General features: G+C 45.8%; 2 protein-coding genes across 4 annotated transcripts in view; both read right to left on the bottom strand.

Moving 5' to 3' along the window:
• Positions 1-5,145, bottom strand: part of GFPT1 (glutamine--fructose-6-phosphate transaminase 1) — a 52,412-nt gene extending 47,267 nt beyond the window's left edge. For both annotated transcript variants that reach the window (XM_083368263.1, XM_083368264.1), the window contains exon 1: positions 5,092-5,145. In XM_083368263.1, the coding sequence (XP_083224389.1) occupies positions 5,092-5,098 (7 nt within the window). In that variant the 5' untranslated portion in view covers positions 5,099-5,145. The remainder of the gene's footprint in view (positions 1-5,091) is intronic.
• A 7,039-nt stretch (positions 5,146-12,184) lies between these two features.
• On the bottom strand, positions 12,185-24,917 carry NFU1 (NFU1 iron-sulfur cluster scaffold). Of its 2 annotated transcripts, none has more exons than XM_083368105.1 (8): positions 24,858-24,917; positions 22,029-22,135; positions 20,949-21,084; positions 19,937-20,003; positions 18,912-19,026; positions 17,192-17,255; positions 14,526-14,700; positions 12,185-13,567 (listed from the first exon to the last, which is right to left on the bottom strand). In XM_083368105.1, exons 1-8 carry the CDS (start codon positions 24,896-24,898, stop codon positions 13,526-13,528), a joined length of 747 nt encoding a protein of 248 aa, XP_083224231.1. In that variant the 5' UTR covers positions 24,899-24,917; the 3' UTR covers positions 12,185-13,525. The 2 variants fall into 2 exon arrangements, with proteins under 2 accessions (XP_083224231.1, XP_083224232.1); XM_083368106.1 differs by lacking the exon at positions 24,858-24,917 and adding an exon at positions 23,363-23,418.
• Between the last annotated feature and the right edge of the window lie 963 nt (positions 24,918-25,880).

Genomic DNA, 25,880 nt, shown 5'->3' with positions numbered 1-25,880 from the left:
GGCCCTGGCACTTTGTGATAAATAAGTGGGGTTTGGGTTGCGGTTTGGGCACTCGGTCTCTAAAAGGTTTGCTGTCACTGATCTAGGTTGTAGTGTGTGAAACTGTCCCCCTGCCCCCAGTCCATGGAAAATTTGTTCTCCACAGAACCCGTCCCTATTGCCAAAAAGGTTGGGGACTGGCTGGAGGCCCAGAGGTTGCTCCTCCTGGAGAAGACCCTCAAGCTGATCTGAAGTGAAAGGACTCCCGAAGCATTTCCGAAGGCAGGGCCAGAAACACCAAGGCTTTAAAATGCAAGGGAGCAGATTTCAGCCGGCCCTCAGGAAGAACTTCCTAACTTTCAATGTTCAACACTGGAGGCTGGAGGAGCATTTGTCAAGGATTCTTGCAGGGGGTTAGACTAAGTGATCTCTAGGGCTCCTTCCAACACTCCACGGTTAAAGGGAATCCCTCTCTATCTTTGAGGGCGGTATACACAATTTTGCAGTGCAGTAAATCAGTGTTGTAGATCGGACACTAAAAATCAGAATAAATTGCTAATTGCAAAGAGGAGTTAACAGATCCATTTTATTTTTTGCTAAGATGAAAAATCATTGCTCCTGTAGATCTGACATCTTCCCTTTATCAATTAGCCATTGCATGGAATTTCTCCCAAATTGCACCCTCTCTTATTTCACACCAATGAGTGTTGAATAAGCGCTGATTTAAAAAAAATCATTCCACCTTTAATATTCTAAGAAAAATTGCTATGATGCTTTGATTAATAAGTGACTTTACAAGATTTACTTTCTTTTATGTTCCCAATAATTTAAACCAACCAAGACAATAATCTCATAAAGTGACTATCAGTATTAGAAAATGCTATCCACAGCATATTCAGAGACAATAACATTATTAGTTGTAATGCAGCACACAGCTGCACATCCTGTTTAGAGGACACACAGCCCACAACCCAGCTCTATTTTGACAGTAGCAGCAGGACTTAAAATGCATTTATTTATCTGAAACATTTACACAGCCACCCATCTTACATTGACCTTTACACTGAACTCAGCAAAGAAGCAAAATAACAGCAATAAAAATAAATCCATATGCTTTTTTGGTAACTCTATTTTGGTCTAGCCCAAAATATTCAAATTGCTTTAATGTTATTCCAGTGTATTTAAAAGGATGCACTGGGACACAAAGCACAGTCCAGGCTGCCACACAACAGGCAAGCCCTACGATGAATTTGAAGACACAATGACAGTCTACTCATAGCGAGTTATTTATAGTACCAACTGCCTCTTCTATTGTTAGCATTCTCACAGTTGCGAGTTGCCCTGGGAAATCATATCCTAAAATTCAATCCTCACTCCCCCCCCCTTGCCCCCTATTTGAAAAACAAACACAATTAAACACAGAAGCTGGTTTTGGCTTAGCTTCCAGTCCTGCATCATGGGGTGAAGGGGGGGGGGCTGCCTGCCATCTTAGGAACTCAGCATACCTGGCTTAGTGATGTGTAAAGGCAACCATTGTGAGAAAATAATGGTTTATAGCTTCGTGATGCGTGAAACCAGGCTTTTGCAACAGAGAGCTTCGTACAGGTAATCCTCAACCTACACCATTCTTTTAACAAGCGCACAAAGTTACAAGGCTGAAAAGGTGACTTACAACAGGTCCTCACTTAGAATTGTTGCAACATCCCAAGGCCACGCAAACACAATTGGAGTGCTTGGTAACCCGCATGTATTCACCATGATGGGCATCCCAGGGCCTTGTGGTCGCCACTGCGAGCTTCCCAGCTGGCTTCCGAAAAGCAGTTACTGAACGACCACAAGATTCAGATGACAACCGTGGTAAAAAAGGTTCATGGAATGGGCCATGACTGAGTTAGCAACTGCCTTGCTTGGCAAAGGAAATTCTGATCCTAACCAGGGTCGTAAGTTGAGGACTGCCTGCAGCGACACCAAGTGAGCAGGAAGCTGTGAAGTAGGTAAGTAAGTGGTGATGAAGTGGGGGGGGGGAAGAGGGGTTAATGGGTGCATGTAGGATCCTAAATAAAGGCCCTAAATACTCTATGTGGGGAAGCAGGCAGGATGTCAACTGAATACAGGTAGTCCTCCAGTTACACCCATTTAGTGACCGTTCAAAGTTACAACGGCACCCAAAAAGTGACTTAGGACCATTTTCACACTTACGACAGTTGGAGCATCCTCATGGTCGTGTGACCAAAATTCAAACGCTTGGCGACTGACTCCTGTTTATGACCGCTGCAGTGCCTTGGGTCTTGCCATCCCCTTTTGCGACCTTCCGACTAGCAAAGTCAGTGGGGAAGCCAGATTCACTTAACGACCGTGTGTCTGATGATTTGCTGTGGCCAGAAAAGTCATAAAATGGGGCAAAACTCAACTCTCTTGCTTAGCAATGGAAATACGGTGCTCAATTGTGGTCATAAGTTGAGGACTACCTTGTATACACCGTACAGTCCAGCAGAGAGAGAAAATGTGTGCACACAGCACTTTAGCTACTCGGGAATCTGGAGCTGTTGGAAATGTGGAGCCTTCATCTTCACCGTCCTCACTTGAAGGCCAATTTTTTTCTGCTTCGGCTCTTCCTGCTTCAAAAGCCAGCGTAACTGAGACTTACTGAATTAGCCACAAGGATTTGGCTCTGTGTTATCCCGTTAAGCTGAAAGACATCACTGATGAACATCAACAATGAGGTTCACACAACTACTTATCCCCAAACTAGGCAAACCTCATCAGGGGCTTGGAGCCCAATTGGACTGCCTGTTATCGACAAAGGGGACTGGCTGGGTGGGCAGCCCGGAAGCAGAGAGGCTTTTGGCCATGCCAAGTTTCAGGGTATGTGGGCCCCCCCCATGCCCCCCACCCACAGGAATGCTTGTTGACAAGCAGAGCACAAAGAGGTGGCATGGACCAGGGGACAGGCCTTCTCAGAGTGGCCCCCATTTTATGAACCCACTGGCATTTCACAAACAAGCCAGTTTAATTTACAGGCAGTCCTCAATTGCAAGCATTCATTTAGCAACTGTTCAAAGTTATAACAGCGCTGGAAAAAATGACTTGTGGCTGTTTTTCAGTTCCAACCTTAGCAGCATCCCCGTGGTCACGTGATTGAAATTTGGACACTTGGCAGCTGGCGTGTACGTATGACGGTTGCAGTGTCCTGGGGGTCATGCGATCACCTTTTGTGACCTTCTGACAAACAGCCAATGGGGAAGCTGAATTCGCTTAGCAATCATGCTACTCACTTAACTGCAGTGATTCATTTAAACTGTAGAAAGAACGGTCTTAAAATGGGGCAAAACTCACTTAACTGTCTCACTTAGCAATGGAAATTTTGAGCTCAACTGTGGTCATAGGTCGAGGACCATCTGTACTGTGTGTTCCATTTAGGTCAGGGGTCTTCAAACCTGGCCCTTTGGGAGTTGAAGTCCACCAGTCATAAAAAGGAGCAAGTTTGAAGACCCCTGAATTTAGGTATTGCCTGTTTCTGTGTGGGGTACAATTGTTGCTTTCTCCAATGTCCACTAAATTGGTTTAATGTTAAAGTATTCACAAGGTTAATTATTTAGTTATATTATTTTAATTCTTCCCATTGAAGCTTTCTTTTATCTTGCAATTGCCCTGCCCAGAGTTTATCTCTCTGGCTATCACACCTGGCTTGGGAAGACACACACTCTATAAGAGGCTTTTCAGAATCCAACATTGCACTCCTCAGTGAAAGCCAGGTAAGGCACATCCTGGTTTATTAGCCCAGGACCTTCAGCACCCAGTCATTTGTGCACGCGCGCACGCGCACACACACACCCCACTTTCCCTGGTTTAACTATTTCAAGACCCCATTTCTTCCACTTATTGCATCCCACCTAACAATGCACAAGGGGGTATTCATGGCACGAATTATGCCTCAACAAGCCAACCTCTTGAAGTGTCAACAGGCTAAGACAACAGCTAGCTTCCCACAACACAAAGGCCCGGACTCGGTCACTTTCAACTGTTGGTGACCCAACCCTGCGGGTTGTGTGCACCCAGTCAAGGAGGACTGCAGAGAGTAGATGAGAAACCCCAGTTCTTTTCCCAATTCCTGTTTTGCCTCCCATGCACGCGTGCACACACACACACACACACACACAAGTACGCAGCCCACCCACTCGCCTTGCCCCAGCCACTGAGACAGCCCCTCCCTCACATCTGCCGTGGCCTGCAACAGGGAGCCCGGGGGCGCTAGCCGCGTATCACAGGGTCACCATTTACTAAACTTGTATGCCGCTTGACTCAATGACTCCAGCATCCAAACAATGGGAAAGGAGGGCCTCGCCTGGGGAAAAAACGGGTCTTCCGGGCTCTTCTGAAACCACAGCCAAGCGGGGAGACGCTAAATGATGTCTTCTAATACTCAACACGTGCACAGGAAGAGAGAGGACGCGTCAGGGATCCAACGCCTCCAGGCTACATCTCCACGAGCCGCTCAGCCCAGGTTAAGGCTCCGGGCAGATCTCATCTCATCCTCCACCTTCCGGGCCCAGGTTCTCTCCCTTTCACTCAGCAGGGAGAGCAAACCCGGGTCCTTTCCCAGCATTCAGACGAGCAGGGCTCCCGGGTGGCACAAGGCTGCCACTCTGCCAACCGGGCGCCGGCGGGAACATTTGCCACCGCCCGCAAGGGCCAAAGGGCCCCCTCGGCCCCGGGGACTGACCGACCGACGCCGGCCGCGGGGGAGGCCCTCCCCAAAAGGGCCCCCCTAAAGTTCATCGAGGGAGCCCCGGGCGAAGCGGGCGGGCCGGCCGGCAAGCCACAGAAGCTCGCCAGAGCCTCACAGACACGCGTCGGACGGTTCCCACATTTCTGGACACCCTTCCGGGGATGAGGGGGGGGGGTTGATGCCTCCCGGGCTGACCTCCAGCGGTTGGGTTCACACGATCTGCGAGTCTCGTGTCCGCGCGAAGCTGAGACCCCCAACACTCTGCACGCGCCCCAGAGGACGAGCGCGCCGGGCCGGAGGGGCCCCATCGCGAGGAGCCAGGGCAGGCCGGACTCTCCCCGCCGACCCCGCGAGGGCACTCTGCACATGCCCGGGAGACTCACCACACATGGCGACCTCGCTACTCTTTCCTCCTCCTGCGGCTGCTGCGGCGGCTGCCGGGCGGCGGGTCTGCGGCTGCCGGGCGGGGCGGGCGCGGGGAGCATGCGCAAACGCCGTGTCGCCATTGGCTGGCGTGCGGAGAGGCGGGCCCGTCCGACGCCCCGCCCACCTGGCTTGCTGGCGCTGGGGACGTGGCAGCTGGATCCGCGTCCGCCAGGAGGGAGCTTCGGTGGGCGGGCGCAGTCTACCTGCCGGCTCTTCCTGGTCAGGGGCTTCCCCGGCCTGAGGCGACGGGCCCGCTCGGAAGAGGGGATGACCCTCCCCCGAAGCCCTGGCCGGGGATAGGAGACCTAGGGCAGCGTTTCCCAACCTTAGGAACTTGAAGATGCGTGGACTTCAACTCCCAGAATTCCCCAGCCAGCTATCTGGCTGGGGAATTCTGGGAGTTGAAGTCCACGCATCTTCAAGTTCCTAAGGTTGGGAAACACTGACCTAGGGGTAACCCCGGGGCAGCGGGGGAACCGGGGGAAAAGCCGCCCACCTCGCTCCTTGCAACCCCCGAAGTCCAATTGGGCTTCTCGGGATGCTAAAAAGGGGTGTTTCCTGCTTTTTTTTAAAGGGGGTGCTGGGGTGAAAGGGCTTGGCTCCCCTATCCGGGGTTGGGCCAGAAGCCCCTGCGCCCGCTCCCGACTTTCTCTGCCCTGCTGAGCCCTGTATTATTGGACCATGGTTTAATCAGACATCTCTGGGCCATATACCATGGTTTAAAGATGATGGCGTCTGGTTCCAAGTCTGAATTATGGGAGGATTGCAATGGCTGCATTTGTGCAATGCCCTTGCACTTCGATTTTCTGAATCCAATTTTCTGAGATTGCACCATCAGCTGACTCACCCCAAAATATAGTTTGCTAAATTCTGTTTCAATCTGTCCTGCAAAGAGGAGCTCTGAGGTCTGAACCCACCAACTGGTGCTGCTGTAAGAGAGTTTTATTTACTTATTTGAATGTTTAAGCAGCCCCATTCCAATTTATCCTTCGTGTGTTTGTTTGTTTGTGTGTGTGTGTCAAAACTATGAATCCTCTTTCCATATAATACATCTCTTAAGACTGCAATTTGGTGCACATTTTGCTAGAGATCACACTATTTACTGAATTTACCCCCTACTCTAGCACGGTGGTTCCCAACCTTTCCTGCTTTGCGGACCGGGCTGTGCAGGGGGGAGAGGAAATGGTTCTGTATGAACAGAACCATTTGCATGAGCAGCAGGCACTCACACAAATCGAGCTGCGCACGTGTGCTTGCCTGCTTTTTGCACAACACAGTTCCAAGTGGGCCACGGCCTGGGAGTTGGAAACCCCTGCTCTAGTGGAATATAGGAGAGGAGCTTCAATTTTTTCCTAGCTTATATGGCTGAAGCTTTGAGTACTTGATCAATTCAGAAAATTTAAGATCTCTTCCAGTTTCTTCCAATCTGTCCTGTCCAAGCACTTTCTGTTTAACATGCAAAACATTGGGGCAAAGTTTTCTAGGATTCCTAGCATTTAAAAAGCAGGCAGAATTCATATAGTAGTTTCAGGTGATGCAATCCCCAGACAAGGGAGATTTCATTCCTTCCTATTTCTCTCTTCTGAATTTCCCCAGCCACTGCCACCATGTTCACACAATATTCTTTCTCCTCTTTGTCCCCAACTTCAAAAAACCCACCCAAAAAACTGGTCCTGCTGATCCGGGATGGCACGTGCTTGGCAGCTGGCCTGATGCGGATGGCAGCTGACTCAACTGGAACAATCCAAACAGAAGTGGACAGGAGAACAAACACATTTCATGCCAGTGAAGTTCACCGCACAGGTGATCTGGAAGTAGTGCTTCAACAGGCAGGTGGCAGCTAGAAAAAGATGACGAGGTTGCTGGCTCCTGGAATTGTCAGCACTTGTTGAATACGATAACTCTTGCCGTCTAACTTGCCCATAAATATAAATCTCGGCATGAGAATTAAGTACTCCGGGAAAGGGGCTGCCTGGGTTTTAAATCACTTCTGAATCGACTCTCAAGGGTCAGTTTCTTGGATTCTCTGTGTTCCCTTTCCTGATCCGGTATTGACTAAACCAGGGGTGTCAAACTCAATTTCATGGAGGGCCGCATCAGCACTGCGGTTGCCCTCAGGGGGCCGGGTGGGTGTGGCCTGGGTGGGTGTGGCCTACTGGGTGGGCGTGGCTACAGTGCGTATGGCCTACTGGGTGGGCATGGCCAGCTCTACATCATTTACATCAAGGGTGCCTATGGGGGCCTGGGCAGGAGTGGGGCAGATCTGAGGGTCTCTGGCAGACGGGGGGGGTCTCTGGGCCAGGGCCAAGGCAGTGGGGGCCGTTCCCTCACTGTTTCCAGGGTGGCTTCGTGGGCCGCATGAAACCACTTCGCGGGCCGGATCCGGCCCCCGGGCCTTGTGTTTGACATGTCTGGACTAAACCTTGTAAGCTCATCCACCCATCTTTGCCCCTGAAACCTCCCTCAAATTGCAAAGCCCACAAGCAGAGGCTGCCCAAACGTGAAACCAGCAGAGCCTGGTAACTTAAGGCCCACTGCAGGTGTCAACGCTGTGATGAAGCCAGAGGGGGGGTGTTCTCAGCCAAAACAATTCAAACACATGGGAACCAAGGTCATTGCTGATAACATTTTGGAGAGTTGGGAGGAGTGCCCACGTTTTCTAACAATTGGTGAATGTGATTTATGACAGCAAATTGGGATGGGAATTGCCACTTGCAACTCTGTAACAGAGGTGAGGGGAATTTAGTCTTGGGTTCACCTTTGTATGTGCCGTTATTTTGTAGCCAAATAAAAATGTTCTTTAAGGAAGAAATTCTTGCCTTGAAGTTCTTTTAAATGGTCTCATCTATCGGAACCATGACAGCAGGAATGGCAAACCTCTTCCCTGTGTCAAAGGCGACACAACAAAAGCATTGGGTGACATGCTAGGGTTCAGCACCTGACAACTATTCTTAAAAGCACACCCTGTTCTTGTGTGATTTTTTGGGAAGTTCTGGAGGCCGTGCAAGGATGGGGTTGCTCTCACATGGCCTCAACCCTCCAAAAAAATTAAGTGTTTTACTTGTATTTCAGTTTTGTAATTATTTGATGTTTCTTTGTATAACACAGCTCCATAGATTGAACTGTATTTTTTAAATAAAAATATACAAAGAATTGTTTTCTCTTGGTTTTTTTGTGTTTTTTTTGTGGGGGGGAGGCAGTGATATTCCAGCAAAGTCAAATTAAGCATTTTCCAAGTTTTTGACATGCAGAGCCCAAATGTCTTGGTAATCACTGGCCGGTTTCCTTAAGGTGGCCTTGGGCTGCTTCAGCTGCCAGCCCTCCAGAAAATGCTGTGGTAATACATTCTACGCCTCTTGGAGAGGGTTGAATTATTCCAGTAATGCTTGAGTATCCTTTTTTCCTGCCATCAGAAAGGTTTTATTTGTTGATTGTATCATGCCAGGAGACAATCTGGCTCTGGCCAAAGCAGAGGCGAGTAGCATGGTTTTTTTTTCTTTCAGAAAGCCTCACTGAGAAGGAAGTTGAAGAAGGTAGAAAATTAAGTTCCTTCCCATCCCAGGCCCAGAAGTGAGGGACACCCCACCCACCCATCCCTGGGCACGGAAAGGAGCAAGAAGGCCATCTCAGGAGCTTCTGGTTCATTCCTGCTTTGGGAAGAGGCCTTGAGGAACTTCAGAAAACCACCCACTTTGGGGGCTTCTAAAATGGAGGGGTTAGGGTGCCTCTGCCTTCTCAGGCATTCCTCCATGTCACACCAAAGGTGTCACCTTGGATTGCCAGTGTCAGAATCCATTTACGTTTCATTTCTAACTGCAAATCTAAATCTCACCCCCTCACTGGATTCTGCCATTCCCAAGGAGGGGAAGAGAAGGCAGGATGTTAATTGGCCATCTCTATCCCTTAGGTGCAAGGTTTGTGTATTCAGCCTGCCTGGAGGCCATCACAAAAGACCAGGGAAGAAACCCTTTGAACTAAGAAGAACAAAGAAAGAGGGAGGGGGGGAAACTCTGATTTGTATCTCCAACTGGAATGTTGAAGGGGAGGAAGTAATAATGTTGCAAATGTACTGGGGGGGTCTCCTTTCCCACGAGGGGTTTGACACCTGAAACTCGACTGATCCGGGACTGACCAAATGGACTGAGGGGAGGGGTTTTACTCGGGGACACTTTAAAAGTACCTCTACTCGGCTTCCGGTTGCCCTCCGGGTGAGATTCAAGGTGCTGGTGATGACCTATAAAGCCCTACATGGCTTGGGTCCGGCATCAAGTTCCCTTCGTCCAGTGTGCTCCCACAGGGAGGGTCTTCTCAGGGTGCCACTGGTAAGAGATTGCCGGGATAGGGCCTTCTCAGTGGGGGCGCCTGCCCTTTGGAACCAGCTGCCAGTGGAGCTTAGGACTGCCCCTGACCTTCGATCATTCCGCTGGGACCTGAAGACCTGGCTCTTTGAGCTTTCTGGCCTGGACTGAGTATTAACCGGGGTTTTAATTGTATTTTTAATTGTAATTGGGGTTTTTAGTTCAAGGTTAGTGTAATCATTTTAATTGCTTTTAATTTTTGTAATTTGTTGTATTGTTTTTAAAAGACCTTGTGAACCGCCCTGAGTCCTACGGGAGAAGGGCGGTATATAAGTCTAATAAAACAAACCCAGGAATTTTCTTTCTATTTTTGTAAAAATTGCTTGGCATGAGGAAGACAGTTTAGGTAGGGTATTTTTTTTTTTGGGGGGGGGGGGGAACTCCGCCCATTTATATTCCTTAAACAACTCCCAGTTCCTTTCTCCCTCCATTTCTTTTCAATCCGTCTCCCAAGTTGTAACATTTCCCTTAACAGCTCTATATTCCCTTTTTAAAAATCTTTTTCCTTGCCATCATATATATTTTGCAGACCTGAGGGGTAGAGGGTCTTTTGCATTGTTGTTATAGCTAAATCTTGCAATATTTTATTTGTATATAGTTAAACATTTCCTTTCTTTTATCTCTTCCATCTCTAAATCCATTTCCTCTGTTTCGTCTTCTGATTTCTGGATTATTTGTTCATACTTTGTAGTCATTATCTGGGAGCTTTCTAGTTATAGATTTAATTTGGAGATTTGCTCGTCTAAATGTTTAGTCTCTTTATTCCTTTTTATGTCCTCTTGTAGCATAGAATATATTTCTTTCTGAAAGGTGTTTTATTTTTTCTTGAGGCATCCAATAGATTTCAAAGTATAGGTTCAGTTCTGAAAGCAATATTTTATAGTAATCCCTTGTCTCAAGTATACCAAACATTGTCAATCAGGCAAGGTTATAATCCACAATCTTTAAAGTGTTCAAAATGTTCAACAGCTCAAAAGTCTCTCCCAGCCCGGCATAGTCCAAGGTCAAATTTTTCTTTCTCTCCCACTAGCTCTTGAAGTTAAAAGTCCAAGCTCTGTAGGTATTTATAATCCAAGGTCCTTTATTACCAGCTGTTCTCCAGTTATATTTCATTTCTATCTATCTTCTCTGATATAAAAACCAATTCTTACTATCTCCTGGATTTCGTCATACTACTAAAGGGAAAGGGGTATGCATGGGGTTTTTACTACTTTCACTTCCTCTATTCACTACAAAGTAACCTTTTGTTGATTCACCTTGGGTCTGCTAACCATAACAATGTGGCCATCTGCCTTTCATCCTATGCCCCCCTGAACTTCTCTTTACCTGGCAGCAATGGAAAAATGGGGGGGGGGAGGAGGCAACACCTGGGATCTAGGTAAAGAGACGATTGAGTGATCGTGCGAGGGAGCCGGACTGATATTATTTTTCCTGAAGTTAACACCTAGAAATCTGCTGGTTTGAATCGCCCAGAAGAACTGCGGGGTGGGGGGCTGCTTGGGAACATTTTAAAATATTGAATGGTACAGGGGATCCCCCAGATCCTGTCTAGCATGCCTTCTATCAATTTCTCTTAATAAAAATTCCTGTTGGAAGAGACCGTTTCCAAGAGTTCTGTTTTCTTAAGATGTAGATTGAAGTGGGTCCTTACAGGTGCTATACACCAATCCACCACTAGATGTCATTGCACTCTTTAAACAAAGAATTGATTTCTTATATTTCACCTCAATGTTTTTTTCCAAAGAGAAAATTTTAAGTTATCTCAGTTCTCAAATCTATTGAAACTGTAGCTTTATGTTACTTCCACTTCAGTATTGTATGTTTCTGTCCCTCATAAAATTAAAAGGCCGCTTCCGTTTACATTCAGAGGTTTTTAGCTTCTTGGGAGCCTTTCCCAGGAAATTCAGTTGTAAAATAGTAAAGAAAGGATCAATATTCTCACCCAGTTCCAAACATGCTGTTTATGACCTCTTAAGTAGTGCTTTTTTCTCCTTCAGTTGTCAGGAGCTAATGGCCGGCCACAGGAATGTAGCCAGTCTTTCCCCTGCCGGTTTGGAGGGCTTTCCTTGGATCAAACAGAAAGACTGCCATCTTTCCATGATAGACAAGGCACCCCTCCTCTTCATCACCTCTTCGAGGCAGTTTTAGGCCCTTTTCAGGACCCTCAGCAGGGTGAAATTTGGTGCGGAAGGCAGAGCCCTGCCTTCCTGTGTCCCGTCCTGCTGCGACGCAAACTGGAAGTCCTATACTATTCCCCCCTATAGGAGGGGTTCCCTCAGAGAGCGATTCAAGTCAAGATGGTGGCCACAGCTATGGGATGAAAGTCCTGCCCTCTTTTACACCTCCCCTAAAAACCAGTGGGGCTTCAGTTGCATGGCTGTGGCTACCTTGACTTTTTTGACCCCCATCCCACAGCACCACTAAGAAACTCCTCACTGGCACCCGAGGCCCTTGTGTTGTAAATGGCGAGGCTTGCAGGAAGATACAGCAAGACTTGCCACATCACAGCAGGGTAGCAGTTTGTTATTTATTCTTCTGGCCAGCTGTAATGTTTCTGCAAGTATGGATTCTACACACATAGGTGGGCACATCACAGTTAACCCAACACCTTTTACTTTGTAGTTGTACTCCATCCTATGGGGCAAGTAAAGAATGGCACTGGCACCATGAAAAGGCAGCACAATTTTAAACGTAATTTTGAGCCATGTTGCGTCTTTATTCACAATGTGCAGGCAATGTTACAAATCTAGAATGACCACACTTGTACATTCCAATTGCTTTAATTTAAACTGATGTTAAACCTTTGAAATCAGCCATCTCAAACTTCCTGGATTCTTACGCGAATGTCACCTTACAAGTGACCTGTCTCAGCTGCTGTACTTTGCCAGGTTTGAGCAGCACTGTTCTTCTATTTTCCAGAAATAGACGAAGAAGCATATAAAACTTCCAGCTTCCCATGTCTCTTTCAAAAACCCAATTTGGCAATGGAAGAGTCAGCCTGTCCCCTCAATGGCGCCCACAGATCCACAAGACTTCTTGCTGTCCTTGAGGATTGATTTTAAGAAGAAAGGCAGGGCCCATCTCCAAAAGCTCTGCCACCCAGCTTCAGGCTAAGCCATTTTTAAATTCTACCTGCCCCCAAAAGATCTCACCTTTAAAGGAGGAGACCCAGATCCTCCTCGCTCCATGCATTCCTCTAAAATGTAAATGCACTTAGTGGACTTTATTAGATCACAACACACTCCAATTATTTTCCTGCAATCACAGCATCTGCGAACACCTCACTGCAACGAAGGACGACTTGGAAATGGATTAGTTTGTTCCACGGATTCAAGGCATTTTTCTGGAGAAGTTCAACTTCACACGTGAGATCATCATTCTGGATCCAAAGCGTGATTATAAGTGTGCTCAGGCTCCAGTGCAAAAACTCCCTAGTCCAACTGTAAAAAGGATTTTTGGTTCCCTTGGTATTACCAAGCTGTAGTGAAGTCTGCTGAATTTTGGAACAAAGTATTATATGTACATAAGGTAAATGACCATGGTATTAGTAATATTTTATTGAACCCATGGGCATTTTTTAAAAAATGAAAAAATTTAAACCTCCTGATGAGAGCACAATTAAAAGAATTATTCTTGGAATCTAAGTACCAGGGGGAAAAGGTTTTTTTTTTTTTAAATGCAATGCTCTATGACCAAATCATCTGCAGAAAGTGATTACAGTGCAATGAGAGAAAGCCTGCTAAATAAATAGATGATTCACATTCAGGAAGATATCTGGAGATAAACTTGAGAAAAATTTGAATCCAAGGGAGGGAGGAAGTATCTTAGAAACTGTTAGGAACATCCCTATTCTGTATGCTTTCCTCTTTTTGTTCATGGAAAGCAAAGATGGGCCACATTTTTATTATTCGCTTGTTTTCTTATACAATGAAACAAAAACTGAATTGGCCCAATGAAGAAACTGCCTTTGGGCCAATCTAGACAGACCCACCAGCCAGATAATTTCTGCCTACAGTCCAGGGCTCTCTCTGATTCAGGTTGACTTCACTTCTTTTTCTTCATTATCATCAACAACCTGAAAAGCAACAGGAGGCAGGAAGTTACGCCAAGAATATTGAGAATCAAGCCCAGAAAGTAGGACACCTTTTAAAATAACCACAACATTGGAACGTAAAGGCACGTGTTGCTTATTGCAATCCTTTTCAAATTAGAACAGGGTTGGGCAACATGACTGACTTGAGGCAAGAGCAAGAAATAGCAGACACAAAGCTAAACCTAACCCTAAGGAACCATTACAAGGTTACGCCTGACGTGCAAGAAACCAACAGCTGAAACACAGCTAGTCTTTGACTTATGACTACCATTGAGCCCAAAATTTCCATTGCTAAGTGAGACAGAAGTTAAGTGAGTTGTTAAGTGAATTGCTGCAATTGTTAATCACACGGTTATTAAGTGAATCCGTCTTCCTCATGGACTTTGTCAGAAAGTTGCAAAAAGGGGATCACGTGACCCGAAAAGCACACGGCCGTCATAAATACATGCCAGCTGCCAAGTGCCTGAATTTTGATCACATGACCCTGGGGATGCTGCAATGGTCATGTGAAAAATGGCCACAAGTCACTTTTTAAAGTGCCGTGGTAACTTTGGTCACTAAACAAATGGTTGTAAGCCAAGGACTACCTGCGCTGTTTTCTTTTATTCTCTAAGCTGGAGTGAGGAGGGGTGGCCATCTGATTTGAAAGAGCAAGGCCACTGCATGGCACAGGTTCACACAATTTAGGCCAGGGATCCATGCTGCTGCACTGGAGGCCAGCAATGTTTTCCAAGACAGCATCATTCTCATCTTGCCTGGGCAGTGCGGGCAGCCTCCAAATTTGTTCAAAAAATTCCGAGATTCTGATATTAAAAAATCCAGAAGGAAACCCTAAATATGAGTCAATCTCTGTTTTAATTTTTTGCCCACACCGTGATGATTTGGGGGAACGCTGAAAAGACAGGTGGAGCCCAGCACACGTCCTCCCAAAGGGGCTTACCTGCTCCACACCTTCCACCTCTGGAATATAGAACTGCAGCATGTTTTGTATTCCACTCTTCAATGTGACGATGGAACTGGGGCAGCTGGTGCACGAACCCTGCAGTTTCAACTGCACGATCCCGTCTTCAAAGCCCTTAAAGATGACATCTCCGCCATCCTCCTGAACTGTTGGCCTGAGGAATATTAAGCCAGATGCATTGAAACCCATAGCCACGGGTCTGCGATGGACAAAAGACCATTACCAGTAGAAATAAATGCTCAAACGTTTCCATTACGTCTCAGAGTAAAGCTCAGATTCTCGGCCAACCCACCGGCCTTTCTCCTCTCTTTTCACATAGCCCTCTCTCCGCCTTCCATGAGGCACTGCTGATTCCTGGAGCAGCCTAAAGCTCGTTACGCCACCTTCCGCTTCTCCTGGCATTAGCAGCTTTTTCCTAAGACATCTGAGTCAAAGCTGTGGATACTCTGTTTACCCCAAAGCAACCTCTCAGCCACGTAAGCCTTCTGAGAAAAGAATCTGGCAAAATTTAGTCGCGCAAATTTAATCAGCCCGCATAAATATGCCACGTTTGCATTGTTTACTACATTCTGTCAGTGCCAATTGGGTTGAGATGGCCTGGAGAGCAGGCAGCGTTCTGTTCCCACTCAATCCTACTCTGGCTCTGGAACTGTCACAGATCAAAAGGATCCTACTGACCCAGTTAGAAAATATGTAAAATTCACGGGCTGGCGTGAATTCTGTAACTGAGAAAGAGTAACTTTTAAGGTTAGTTTGTGAGCACTTTCATTGTTTCCTTTCATTCCAATACTGAACAACTGAAGAAGCTCCTTGGATGAGAAGCGAAATGTTTTCAAGAAAAAAACTAAGGAAGTCCAATAGCCTTTTGAAAAGCACCTTTGTGACTTCATTCCAATACTTTTACAGCAGGGGTGTCAAACTGCCAGCCCACAGGCCGGTTGCATCACGCAGAGGCCGCGCCCACCCCAGCTCCGGCCATGTGAAAAAAGTCACGCTATGTCACGTCACATGACGCGGCGAGTTTGATACCCGTGTTTTACAGCAACACAAAGAGCCGTCTTTCTGTTAATCAGCTTGACTATTCAGGGAAGGTAAAACTCCATCTTTGTTCAAACTTCATTTTTTCCCCTTGAAAATTGAAATACTGCAGAGGCCAAATCCCAGAGGACATACTTCTCTCCAATGCATGGAATGAAAGCAAAAATTGTTAACTTGACTTTATATACAGGATCTTTTGATAGCCATTTGCGTCTGAAATGAAGTCATGGATTAACTTGGCAGAGGTCATATTTACCTCCACTTTTTATCGCCAGCTAATACCTGATACCTCAGCTGTCAGAAGCTGAAGAATGAACACACGGGATTTAACATGAATAACACTCTTTCAAGAATGCAGTAATTCCAATGCAATGAAAATCGGAGGCTTTCCTACCTCTTGAAAGTTAATAACGAACGTCCTGTTTGCACATTTTAAAACTAACACTAACACATTTTAAAATCCTGCTAATGTAGGAATGTTGAGAGAAGCACCAAAATGTGACTACTGTTTAAAGAATTTTCAGTTGATCTTCATGTTAACTTTTTGCTGAACACAAGCAATTTAACTGAAATATTCGGGACTTGAGCAATAAGGGTGAACATGTAAGGACAGCAACATTTGTTATTACATTTGTAGCCTTCAAACACAATCATAACTCTGCAAAGCATACAATACTAAAGTTTAAAAAATATGCTACAAAGAGAAATGTCTGTGAAAAATAAAATAAAATAACTTCATAAAACCAACAGCACACTTTAGCCAAAGACCTGGGGAAGAGCCAGGTTTTAAACAAGGTCGGAGTGGCTGGTTGTTCCAGAGGGCAGGTGCTACAACAGAGAGGAACCCCCCTTTTGTGTCCCATCAGAAGACCCTCATTCACGGATCGGGGCTGGAGCATTCTGCCTGATCATAAAGGGTGGGCATAAACTATGAAACAAATGGCCCCTCTCGTAACTCAACAGCATTCCCCAAAGGACTTAACCAATTATACTGTGGGTCAATTGCACCCACATGCCTACTGGCACCTGAAGCAGCAGTAGTACCGTATATGGGTATATTGGTATATGCCAGGGGTAGGCAACCTTGGCTCTTTTATGACTCGTGGACTTCAACTCCCAGAATTCCTGAGCCAGGTATCCTGGCTCAGGAATTCTGGGAGTTGGTCCATGAGTCATAAAAGAGCCAAGGTTGCCTACCCCTGGCATATGCCTATGTTACTGCATTCCAGGACCAACTGCAGGTTTTAAGACACTTTCAAGGGCAGTCCCATGTACAGCACACTGCAGAAGTCCAAGTGCCGGGTGACCAAAAGGTGAGAGGCCATCTCAGAGGTCTTCTGGTCCACATGCAGGCATCAGTGATAAAAACTAAACCAGCGATCTCCAAACTTGGCAACTTTATGACTTGTGGACTTCAACTCCCAGAATTCTCCAGCCAGCCTGGCGGGTGACCTAAGTGTTGGCCCCTGGAAACCAACTGTTTGAAATGCATTTTCCCAGTGTTTTACAAACTTGGCAGCTTTAAGACATGTGGACCTCAACTCCCAGAATTCCCCAGCCAACATAAACATTGCCTTCTATCAAGCACACACAACAGACAAAGGTACCTGATTCTGGTATCCAGCAGCTCTTTTATCATTAATACAACTTCATCGTCTTCTTCAGATGGGGCTTCAATGGTTTATACAAAACAGAAACAATAAATCATGTTTATCTCATTTAGCAAACAGTAATTAAAATACAGATAATCCTTGACTTATGACAACTGAGCCCAAAATTTATGTTGTTAAGTGAATTTTGCCCCAACCTCTTGTCACAATTGTTAGGGGAATCACTGCAGTGGTTAAGTCAGTAACACGGTTGTGAAGTGAATCTGGCTTCCCTGCTGACTTTGCTTTTCAGAAGATCGCAAAAGGGGATCCCGTGACCCCAGGATGCTACGACCGCCATAAATATGAAACAGTTGCAAAGCATCTGAATTTTGACCACATGATGCTACAACAGTCGTAAGTGTGAAAAAGGGTTGTAAATCCCTTTTTTCACTGCCATTATGACTTTGAACTGTCATTAAGCAAATGCTTGTAAGCCGAGGACCAACGATACTGCCTTATCCAAATACATCTGGCAAATATAATTAGTCAACACACCACAGAAAATACCGAAGATGCAACCAAATCAAGCTTCACGCCCCCCCCACCCCAGAGTAGGGAACAGACGGACAACCCACTGCAGCCAGAACGTGACACTCACATTATATCTAAAAATAACATCATTTCCATCACTTGGCATCACCTAAGAGACCCAGATTCTAATCCTCTCTTAAATGTGAAATAACAGCAACTGGCAAATGACATTATGCAAATGACATACTTTTTGCCAAATTCTGTATAGTTTAAATAAGGATCTCATAATGCAAGTGACAGAACTGCAATGAATGACATACTTTGGATTTAATGGACTTTCCTGAGGAACAGGCACCCCTCGCCCAATGGTCTCTTAAATTAAGATTTTATTGTTCTTTTATAGCCCCAGCCAAGATTCAGACTTAGGGGACACAGCCTTTTTTCTCCTAGTCTCCTTGAATTAAAACAGTTTTTCCTTCTCACAAGGAAAAAGGAGAGGCGGCATTGTCTCTCTCAAACGCAGAATCACAAGGAAAAGAGCCCCCGAAAGAAACCAAACAAAAATAGCTACAAGGAAAAAGCAAGCAAGCCAGTCTATTTCTATGATCCTATTAGAGCTCCAGAGGCCTTGCTAGGAGCCCTTATGAAGAACATGAAAATTCCCTGAGCCCCCCACTGGATCAGACAAAAGAAAACAGCCTTATCCTGTGTGAGTACAACAGAATACAGAATAACAAGAGTGGGAAGGGACCTTGGAGGTCTTCTAGTCCAACCCCCTGCTCAAGCAGGAGACCCTACATCATTTTAGACAAGTGGCTGTCCAGCCTCTTCTTAAAAACCTCCAGTGATGGAGCGCCCTCAATTTCTGGAGGGAAGCCATCCCATTGATTAATTGCTCTATCAGGAATTCCTCCCTAGTTCTAGGTCGTGTGTCAAAGATCTGCAAGATGGCAGGCCACGATGAGGGAGACCCTGGCCTTTCCTTACATTAAAAGGGGACGGGGGATGGGAGGGCTTTGACTGCAGTGATGCACTGGCCATCTTGCAGATCTCGACCCTTTGGCAGATGCCTCTGTGTGCAGCTCTACTGGAGAGTCCAGCTTTGCAAGATGGGTGGTGCAGTGGAGCAGTAGAAGCCTCGCCCGGGCAGAGCCCAAAGGAGGTGGCTTCCCACGGTTGCCAGCATCTGAATTTGCCACTGTACCTGTATCTGTACGAGGGACCTCTTCTGTGACAATGGGCAAGCCTGAAGCATAGAAGTCCATAATAGTGGCATAGATATCGGGCTTTATTAAGTTCCAATCCACATCCTCACTTTCCTATGAAGATTTAAAAAAAACAGGCCATAAATATGGAGAAAGAACTTTACTGGATTCCTATTCCTGGACATACCAACCTCACATAAACTTCTAGGAATCTTACTAGCCGGGCAAACTCTCCAGGAGTTTGTCTCCACGCACGCAGACTCTCTAGGAACTTGTCACTACACACACAGTTTCTACAGTCGTGAAGTATGATTTGTAAATGGGGCCTACCCATTAATAGTCAAAAGGACACTGCTATTTTTCATCAATTATGTCTGGGGCTGGTTTGAACAAACCCGAAAAAAGGGAGGAGGTTACGTATCACTCTTCGATCGCAAATGGCTCCGCTCATCCTTGTCTTATACATGTCAGACTGATGTCAATCAATCCAACAGAAAGACATGAAAACTAATCTTTTGAATGTTCAAACACTTACAAATGGACCTAAAATGCAGTCCAATCTCAAATAGTGGGGTGGGAGAGAAAATATTACCTTCTGCCATAGCAGGACAAACATTTACCAAATGTTACACAATGTAATGCCCAATTCATGCCCAGCAGACCAACAGAGAAAAATGTTAAGCTTTGGACTTTGGCAAACCTACAGCAGGACAGGGCACCATAACTGGGTCTGTCTTTTGTTTTATTTTTCAATTTTATGGTAAATATATTTTTACTTTAAGGTAAATGCACTTTTTAAATTTTTATAGAAATAGTTAAAAATTCTCAACACATTTCACTATTGAAAAGAATATTCTTTTTGAATTGAAATGTGATGTGTAAATCAACAGTGCAGAATTCCAAATGTTGTTTCACTGATATAAACCATCTCTGTGTTCTAATTCTGTAGTATATTGAGACAAAAGTCCATTATATGGCTAGCAATTTAGACTACCAGGCTTGTGTATAGTATTTTTAGATTTACCTTTGTGACAGTAATGAAGTCTGTTCCAAAAAATATGCTTTTAATGCCTTCAATCCGAAAGAGCTGTCTAACCAGAAAAGAAAATGAAGACTTTGAAAAGTAATGATCACCATTCAAACTAGTCATCAAAATCCCATTTCTTTATATTGGTTCACACATGCATGTTTGTTGCTTCATGACTGCAGTTTCTATAATGCTATTATCCTAAATCCTAACTTCTTAGCTAAATTCATTAGCATCATCTTTCCAAGAAACATGGATGGAGTTTTAGACACATCACAGCAAATCAACTCTTTCTGCTTTATATTTAATCCAGAACCTGTGCTAGTAGCAATGACTTCTAAGCTGAAAAAACTTTGTAAATAGAGATAGGTCTTATTGTGGGCCTTCAATCTTTGACGAGCAACTAGTATATGCTATGTATGGACAGCCAAGCATGCCAATTGTGGGCTAATTTGGAAGACTGATTCATAAACCTTCCACACGCCTGATAATTATGCAAATGGCCTTTTCATCCAGGACTGTGATAATTGTATACAAGGAGAAAGTACATATTAAGCCTGCAGCTGCATTGAATGGCATCCCCTCCCCGCTCCCTTTGGCTCAACCACATATCCTTAGGAGATTTTTTTTCCCTTCCAAGGAAGTGCTAGGAGGAGAAACTCATTTGCGTGATCCTCAGTCATATGGAAAAGGCCTGAGCATAAATATCCACTAAAAATCAAGCCAAAAATCACCCACGTCCAAAGATTTCAAAGAGAACCAAGCTGCACTTCTCTCTCTCTCTAATATCAGTAAGATTTACATTAAATTACAATCAATTTCTTAAAAGTCCTAAGAGAGGCAAGTTCCCCCTTCTCTGATTTCCATCCCTTTACAGGAATAGATTACATGGTCTATCCTCTGATTTTGGTGTCTCCAACTGCAGTCCAGGGTATCTTTGGCCCTAATCAGAGACCTGACTGGGACAGATTTCCAAATCAACCTCACGCTACATGCCACCCCTCCAAACCTTGCTAGCGGAGAGCAGTAGGTGGAAGCAGGAGACAGGAATTCCATTGTTCTGGACTCCAGGACCGGTTTTCCTGGAATAAACTTTAAGCTGTTTGGATTTGGAGTCTCCTGCGTCTGAATAAATAGAGACCTCACTGAAATTAAGAAAAGATAAAATAAATTATTTTGAAACACAGTAATTCACCTCGCCTGGATCAGAGTAAGCTACCTTCACTGACTCTTCCTGTTCTCTCTGCCCACCAGGAAGCAGCCAGAAAAATCCAGGTGCTCCTAAGCAAGAGAGGATAGCAATGAAATTCTAAGGCCTTTGTCGCCAGCGGTTGCATATTATATGGCCTAGAATATTCGGATCCGTAGGACACACTTGACAGTAAGAGTACAATAGAGTTGGAAGGGTCTTTGGTCGTCAAAAGCACGCAAGATACTAAGGATCTCATCCTAATTCACAAAATTCTCTTGTTCACATCTAGCATTCCATGGGCTCTTCACAATACTGCAAGATTTGGGCCATTAAAAAGAGATTAATTGGGCAGGTGTCACTGCACTCCCTGACCCGTTTAATGAAATACACAGGCCTATCCCATTCTCTCCACCCTGAGGTCTGATGAAATGAGCAGATTTAAGATATTTATCTGGTGATTTTTCAGGCAGGTTCAATTAATTGATAATCCACTAACCAAAAGTAATATTCATATTGAATATTAAACAAAATTGGACAGACATGAGTAACTCATGTGATTTGTTTAACCTTAACTGGTTAGTCCACAGAACAATTAACCCCAAACATATTGGTTTAGTGAAATATGTGGATCCAACCTAGAAAACATTAGACTCCTTTATTCTATTCTCATGCCTTTTTCCCAATTTATAAAAGCTGAAGAAAAGTGGCCTTAAATCTGAGAATAGGACAAACACATCTGCCCATCACACCAAGATGACATTCTTCTAACTTACTGAGAAATTAGGCATGCGGGGCTGAAACAAAATTATTCATCATGAATACATTTTAGAAAAGAATCATAAGCATCATAAGCATTTTCATCCCACAGAACTGAAAATGCACAAGCAAAACACCCACCTGGTATCTGTGGCACTGCAGGAAACAGGAAAGATTTGTGTGGTATAACAAAACGTTGGGGTTGTTTAATCGATACATTTGTGCTCTTTAATCCCAAATGACAAAAGCTGAATGGGGAAAAAAATACAGCTAAGAATGTCATAATTTGATTCTTAAAAACAGTTTAATGCAGGCATGTCAAACTGCTTACCCGCGGGATGGATGCGTCACACCGAAACTGCACTCACCCCATTGCTGGCAATGGGGAAAAAGTCACGACACGTCATGCAACGTCACGTGACATTACAAGTTTGACATGCCTGGTTTAATGGAATTTCCCATACTTCAACCCAAATAATGATGATAGACTTATTAAAGGCTGAAAGCCAATAGGTTTAGATTTAGTTTTGACTTGAAGCAAGGAAGAATAAATATTTCAATAAATAACACCACTAAGCAGTGAGGAAATCTGGGCACCTAAAGCATTGATGGCTGGGGGAAAATAAAAATTCTAGCAATTTTTGCTCTCCTTTCTCCTTTCCTTTCTCTGTATGAAAACAGATGTTGAATAGGCTGCAGGTCCTATTTGTTTGCATGTAAAGTTGCAAAAACAGGCAAGGAGAAAACTCATTTTTGGGTTACGCTTATGATTACCCTCAGCTTAGCACTACATGTCTGAATCCCGTCATTTACTTTGCAAGAACAGTCAAGAGTATTAAAGGACTCTCAGTGATGTATAGACAAGGCTGGGGAATTCTGGGAGCCGAAATCCACACATTTTAAAGTTACTGGGGTTGAGAAATACTGCACAACATGTTTGCATTACAGACCAGGCAATCTAGATATCAGCAAGACTGCCTAGGGGGGGAAAAATGAAATAAGCATCTGGCTGGCATGTTTTGGTGTGCTAGTCTTTGCGTTCCTTCTTCACAAAACTACACAGAAGATCAGAGCTTTGGAGAGCCTTTCTCTGGATAGTCGTGTGATTCCTTGCCCCTCCTGTTATTTTTTTTTTATTAATGCAATCAGCAGGAAACTAACATGGTTCAAAGAAAAATGCTAGCTTTCGGCTCCATCCTTCTTTCTCTCATTGCCTTGGAAGTCAGACCTGGGCAACAAACCAGATCCAAAAAGAAAAAGATGGCTCAGAGCACAACTAGGTACACACTTCCTCCCTTCAGCAGCACCTTAAATCAACCGTGTCTTTAAGACCTTGCTCAGAGGTGTGACATTTGGATTCCTGCATGCTTTGAAGCGCACTCTCCCCTTCACCCCCATTCAAAATCCTTTCCCCCACGGAAGCTGTGAGACCCTTGGAGAATGAGGAAGGGGGTAATGCCAGGGCTCCTAAGCACCTGTGAGAGACCATTAAGCACGAAGTCTGTAATTCTGTCCTGCAGAGACAAAAACAGTGACAAACTAATTGCAGGTTTTTAAACTAATCGTTCAGGCAGGGGGATCTGGATGGGCAGCAAAACATCTTTCGTAGTTGAGTGCAGATTTGTTTTTGTGTGTGGTTTCTTTTATTAACCTGCATATCCTTTTATATGTTTTAAGTTCTCTGTGTAGTTTTTAATTGCTACAAGCTGCCCAGACTCATGCATTTAACGGAACAAACGAAGGTCCAGTAACTCCAGACCGTCCTAAAGCTAAGGCAGAGCACCCAGTTGACCAAACCTCCGAAAGAGCTTCTTAGAAAAAGCTGTTTAGAGCCCATTCAGCAAATTCAATGCAGGTGACCTTTTGCTAAGCCAGATCTTTGCTAAGCCAGACCTGAGCTGCTGGGGGGGGGGGGGGCAGAAGTGACAAAACTCCTGCAAAGAGGACCAGCCAATGGTGCCATCTCTTCCCTACTTCCTGCACTTTTGGGGGGGGATGTCTCCAAACGTGACCACTTTAAGACTTGTGGACCGACTCCAGCTGGCTGAGGAATTTTGGGATTTGAAGCCCACAAGTGGCCCCATCCTACAAGAAGCATCAGTCCCTTTGCAGGAGTCCTATTTTCCACCTCCCCCTTCGGAGACCCTCCCCAGAAGGGATGGCCGACAGCTTCAAAGCAGTCTAGAGCAGCGTTTTCCAACCTTAGGAACTTGAAGATGCGTGGACTTCAACTCCCAGAATTCCCCAGCCAGCTGGCTGGGGAATTCTGGGAGTTGAAGTCCACGCATCTTCAAGTTCCTAAGGTTGGGAAACGCTGGTCTAGAGCAGCAGTAGGCAACCTCGGCTCTTTTATGACTCATGGACTTCAACTCCCAGAATTCCTCAGTCAGCTACGCACAACACACTGGCCTCACAAGTCAATCATACACAGAGTTATTTCCCATTCAGGAGCCTGACAGCCCATGGATCAGGGGTAGGCAACCTCGGCTCTTTTAAGACTCATGGACTTCAACTCCCAGAATTCCTCAGTCAGACTGAGGAATTCTGGGAGTTGAAGTCCATGAGTCGTTAAAAGAGCCGAGGTTGCCTACCCCTGCTCTAGAGAGAGCCTGTCGGGGGGGAGGGGGGGTTGAACGATGAGAAGAGAGTTGAATTGAGGCCTCCACAGCACACCCCTCACCCCCTTTCCCACCACCTGCTGTGGGATGGACTACAACACCCGTAACAGGAAATAAGGGGGAACGCGAAAGCGGGCAGCGAGCGAGGCAGGCCAGTTTCCAAAAGACATCAGCCGAAGGGAGGGGGAGAGTCTGGCTGGGGATCATGGGGACGAGAGTTCAAGACTGGGGAAGGACGCCGCGGCCGAGGAGAAGGGGGGAGGCAGGGCAAGGGCGGCTGAGGATCAGGGGCGCTTGGAGGCGGGGAAGCCCCCGGGAAGGGAGCGGCCTAGGCGCCCCTCCCGCCACCTACCGGCCCCCCAGCGCCGCAGCCAGACGCCGCGCGGCCGCCATCTTGCCGCTCTCCGAGGAAGGACCGCGCAGGGCTGAGTGCGCAGGCGCCTGAGGAGCCCTCCGCGCGCGGTATCGCGCCCAGAGCGGCCTCTACCGGGCGGAAGCGAGAAATGCAGGCTGTTCGGTCCGAGACGCCCGGGAGGAGCCGCGCTTGGGGGCCGGGGAAAAGTGGGGGTCCCGCCCGCCCCCCCCTCCCGTGGGTTGCAGCAGCTCCCCGGCTGTGAAGGAGCCGAGCCAAGGAGGATTCTTTCCCCTTTTTCCCTTTTGTCAGGACAGGCTAGCCCAGGGGTAGGCAACCTCGGCTCTTTTATGACTCATGGACTTCAACTCCCAGAATTCCTGAGCCAGCTATGCTGGCTCAGGAATTCTGGGAGTTGAAGTCCATGAGTCATAAAAGAGCCGAGGTTGCCTACCCCTGGGCTAGCCCGTTTCTAACCCTGCGGCTGGCTTTGCCTTAATTGTGCCATATTTTTCTATGGAATCAATTATTTTTTCAACATTTTATTCAGATGTAAAGTAAAATACAAATAGTTAGGACACAATGGGGAGGAAAAAGGGAGAAGAAAGGGAGGGAAAGGAAGGAAAAAAAGAGAGATTGACTTCCAACTTCCCCTGTTGCAGTAGAACAGGGGTGCTTTTATCCATGGGCTGTTAGGCTTTTGAATGGGAAATAATATAATATAATATAAACTTAATAATATAAACTTTATGCATAATTGACTTGCGAGGCTGGTGCGTTGTGCAATTAGCTCACAGGGTGTAATAAGATGGAGGGTTTATGTCACTGTGAGTTGGGGGTGGGGGCACGAAGGGAGGCTCAGCCAATCTCAATGTATACACGGTTGTACTTTGACAATAAAGGTTCATTCATTCATTCAAACTCAATTTCATTGAGGGCCGCATCAGCATTGTGGTTGCCCTGGGTGTATGTGTGTGTGTGGGGGGGGGGTAGGTGTGGCCTACTGGGTGGGCGTGGTCAGCT

This window comes from Vipera ursinii (assembly GCF_947247035.1).
Source record: "Vipera ursinii genome assembly, chromosome: 8".
In the NCBI taxonomy this organism is placed as follows: Eukaryota; Metazoa; Chordata; class Lepidosauria; order Squamata; family Viperidae; genus Vipera; species Vipera ursinii.
This window is presented reverse-complemented; position numbering and strand designations above follow the sequence as displayed.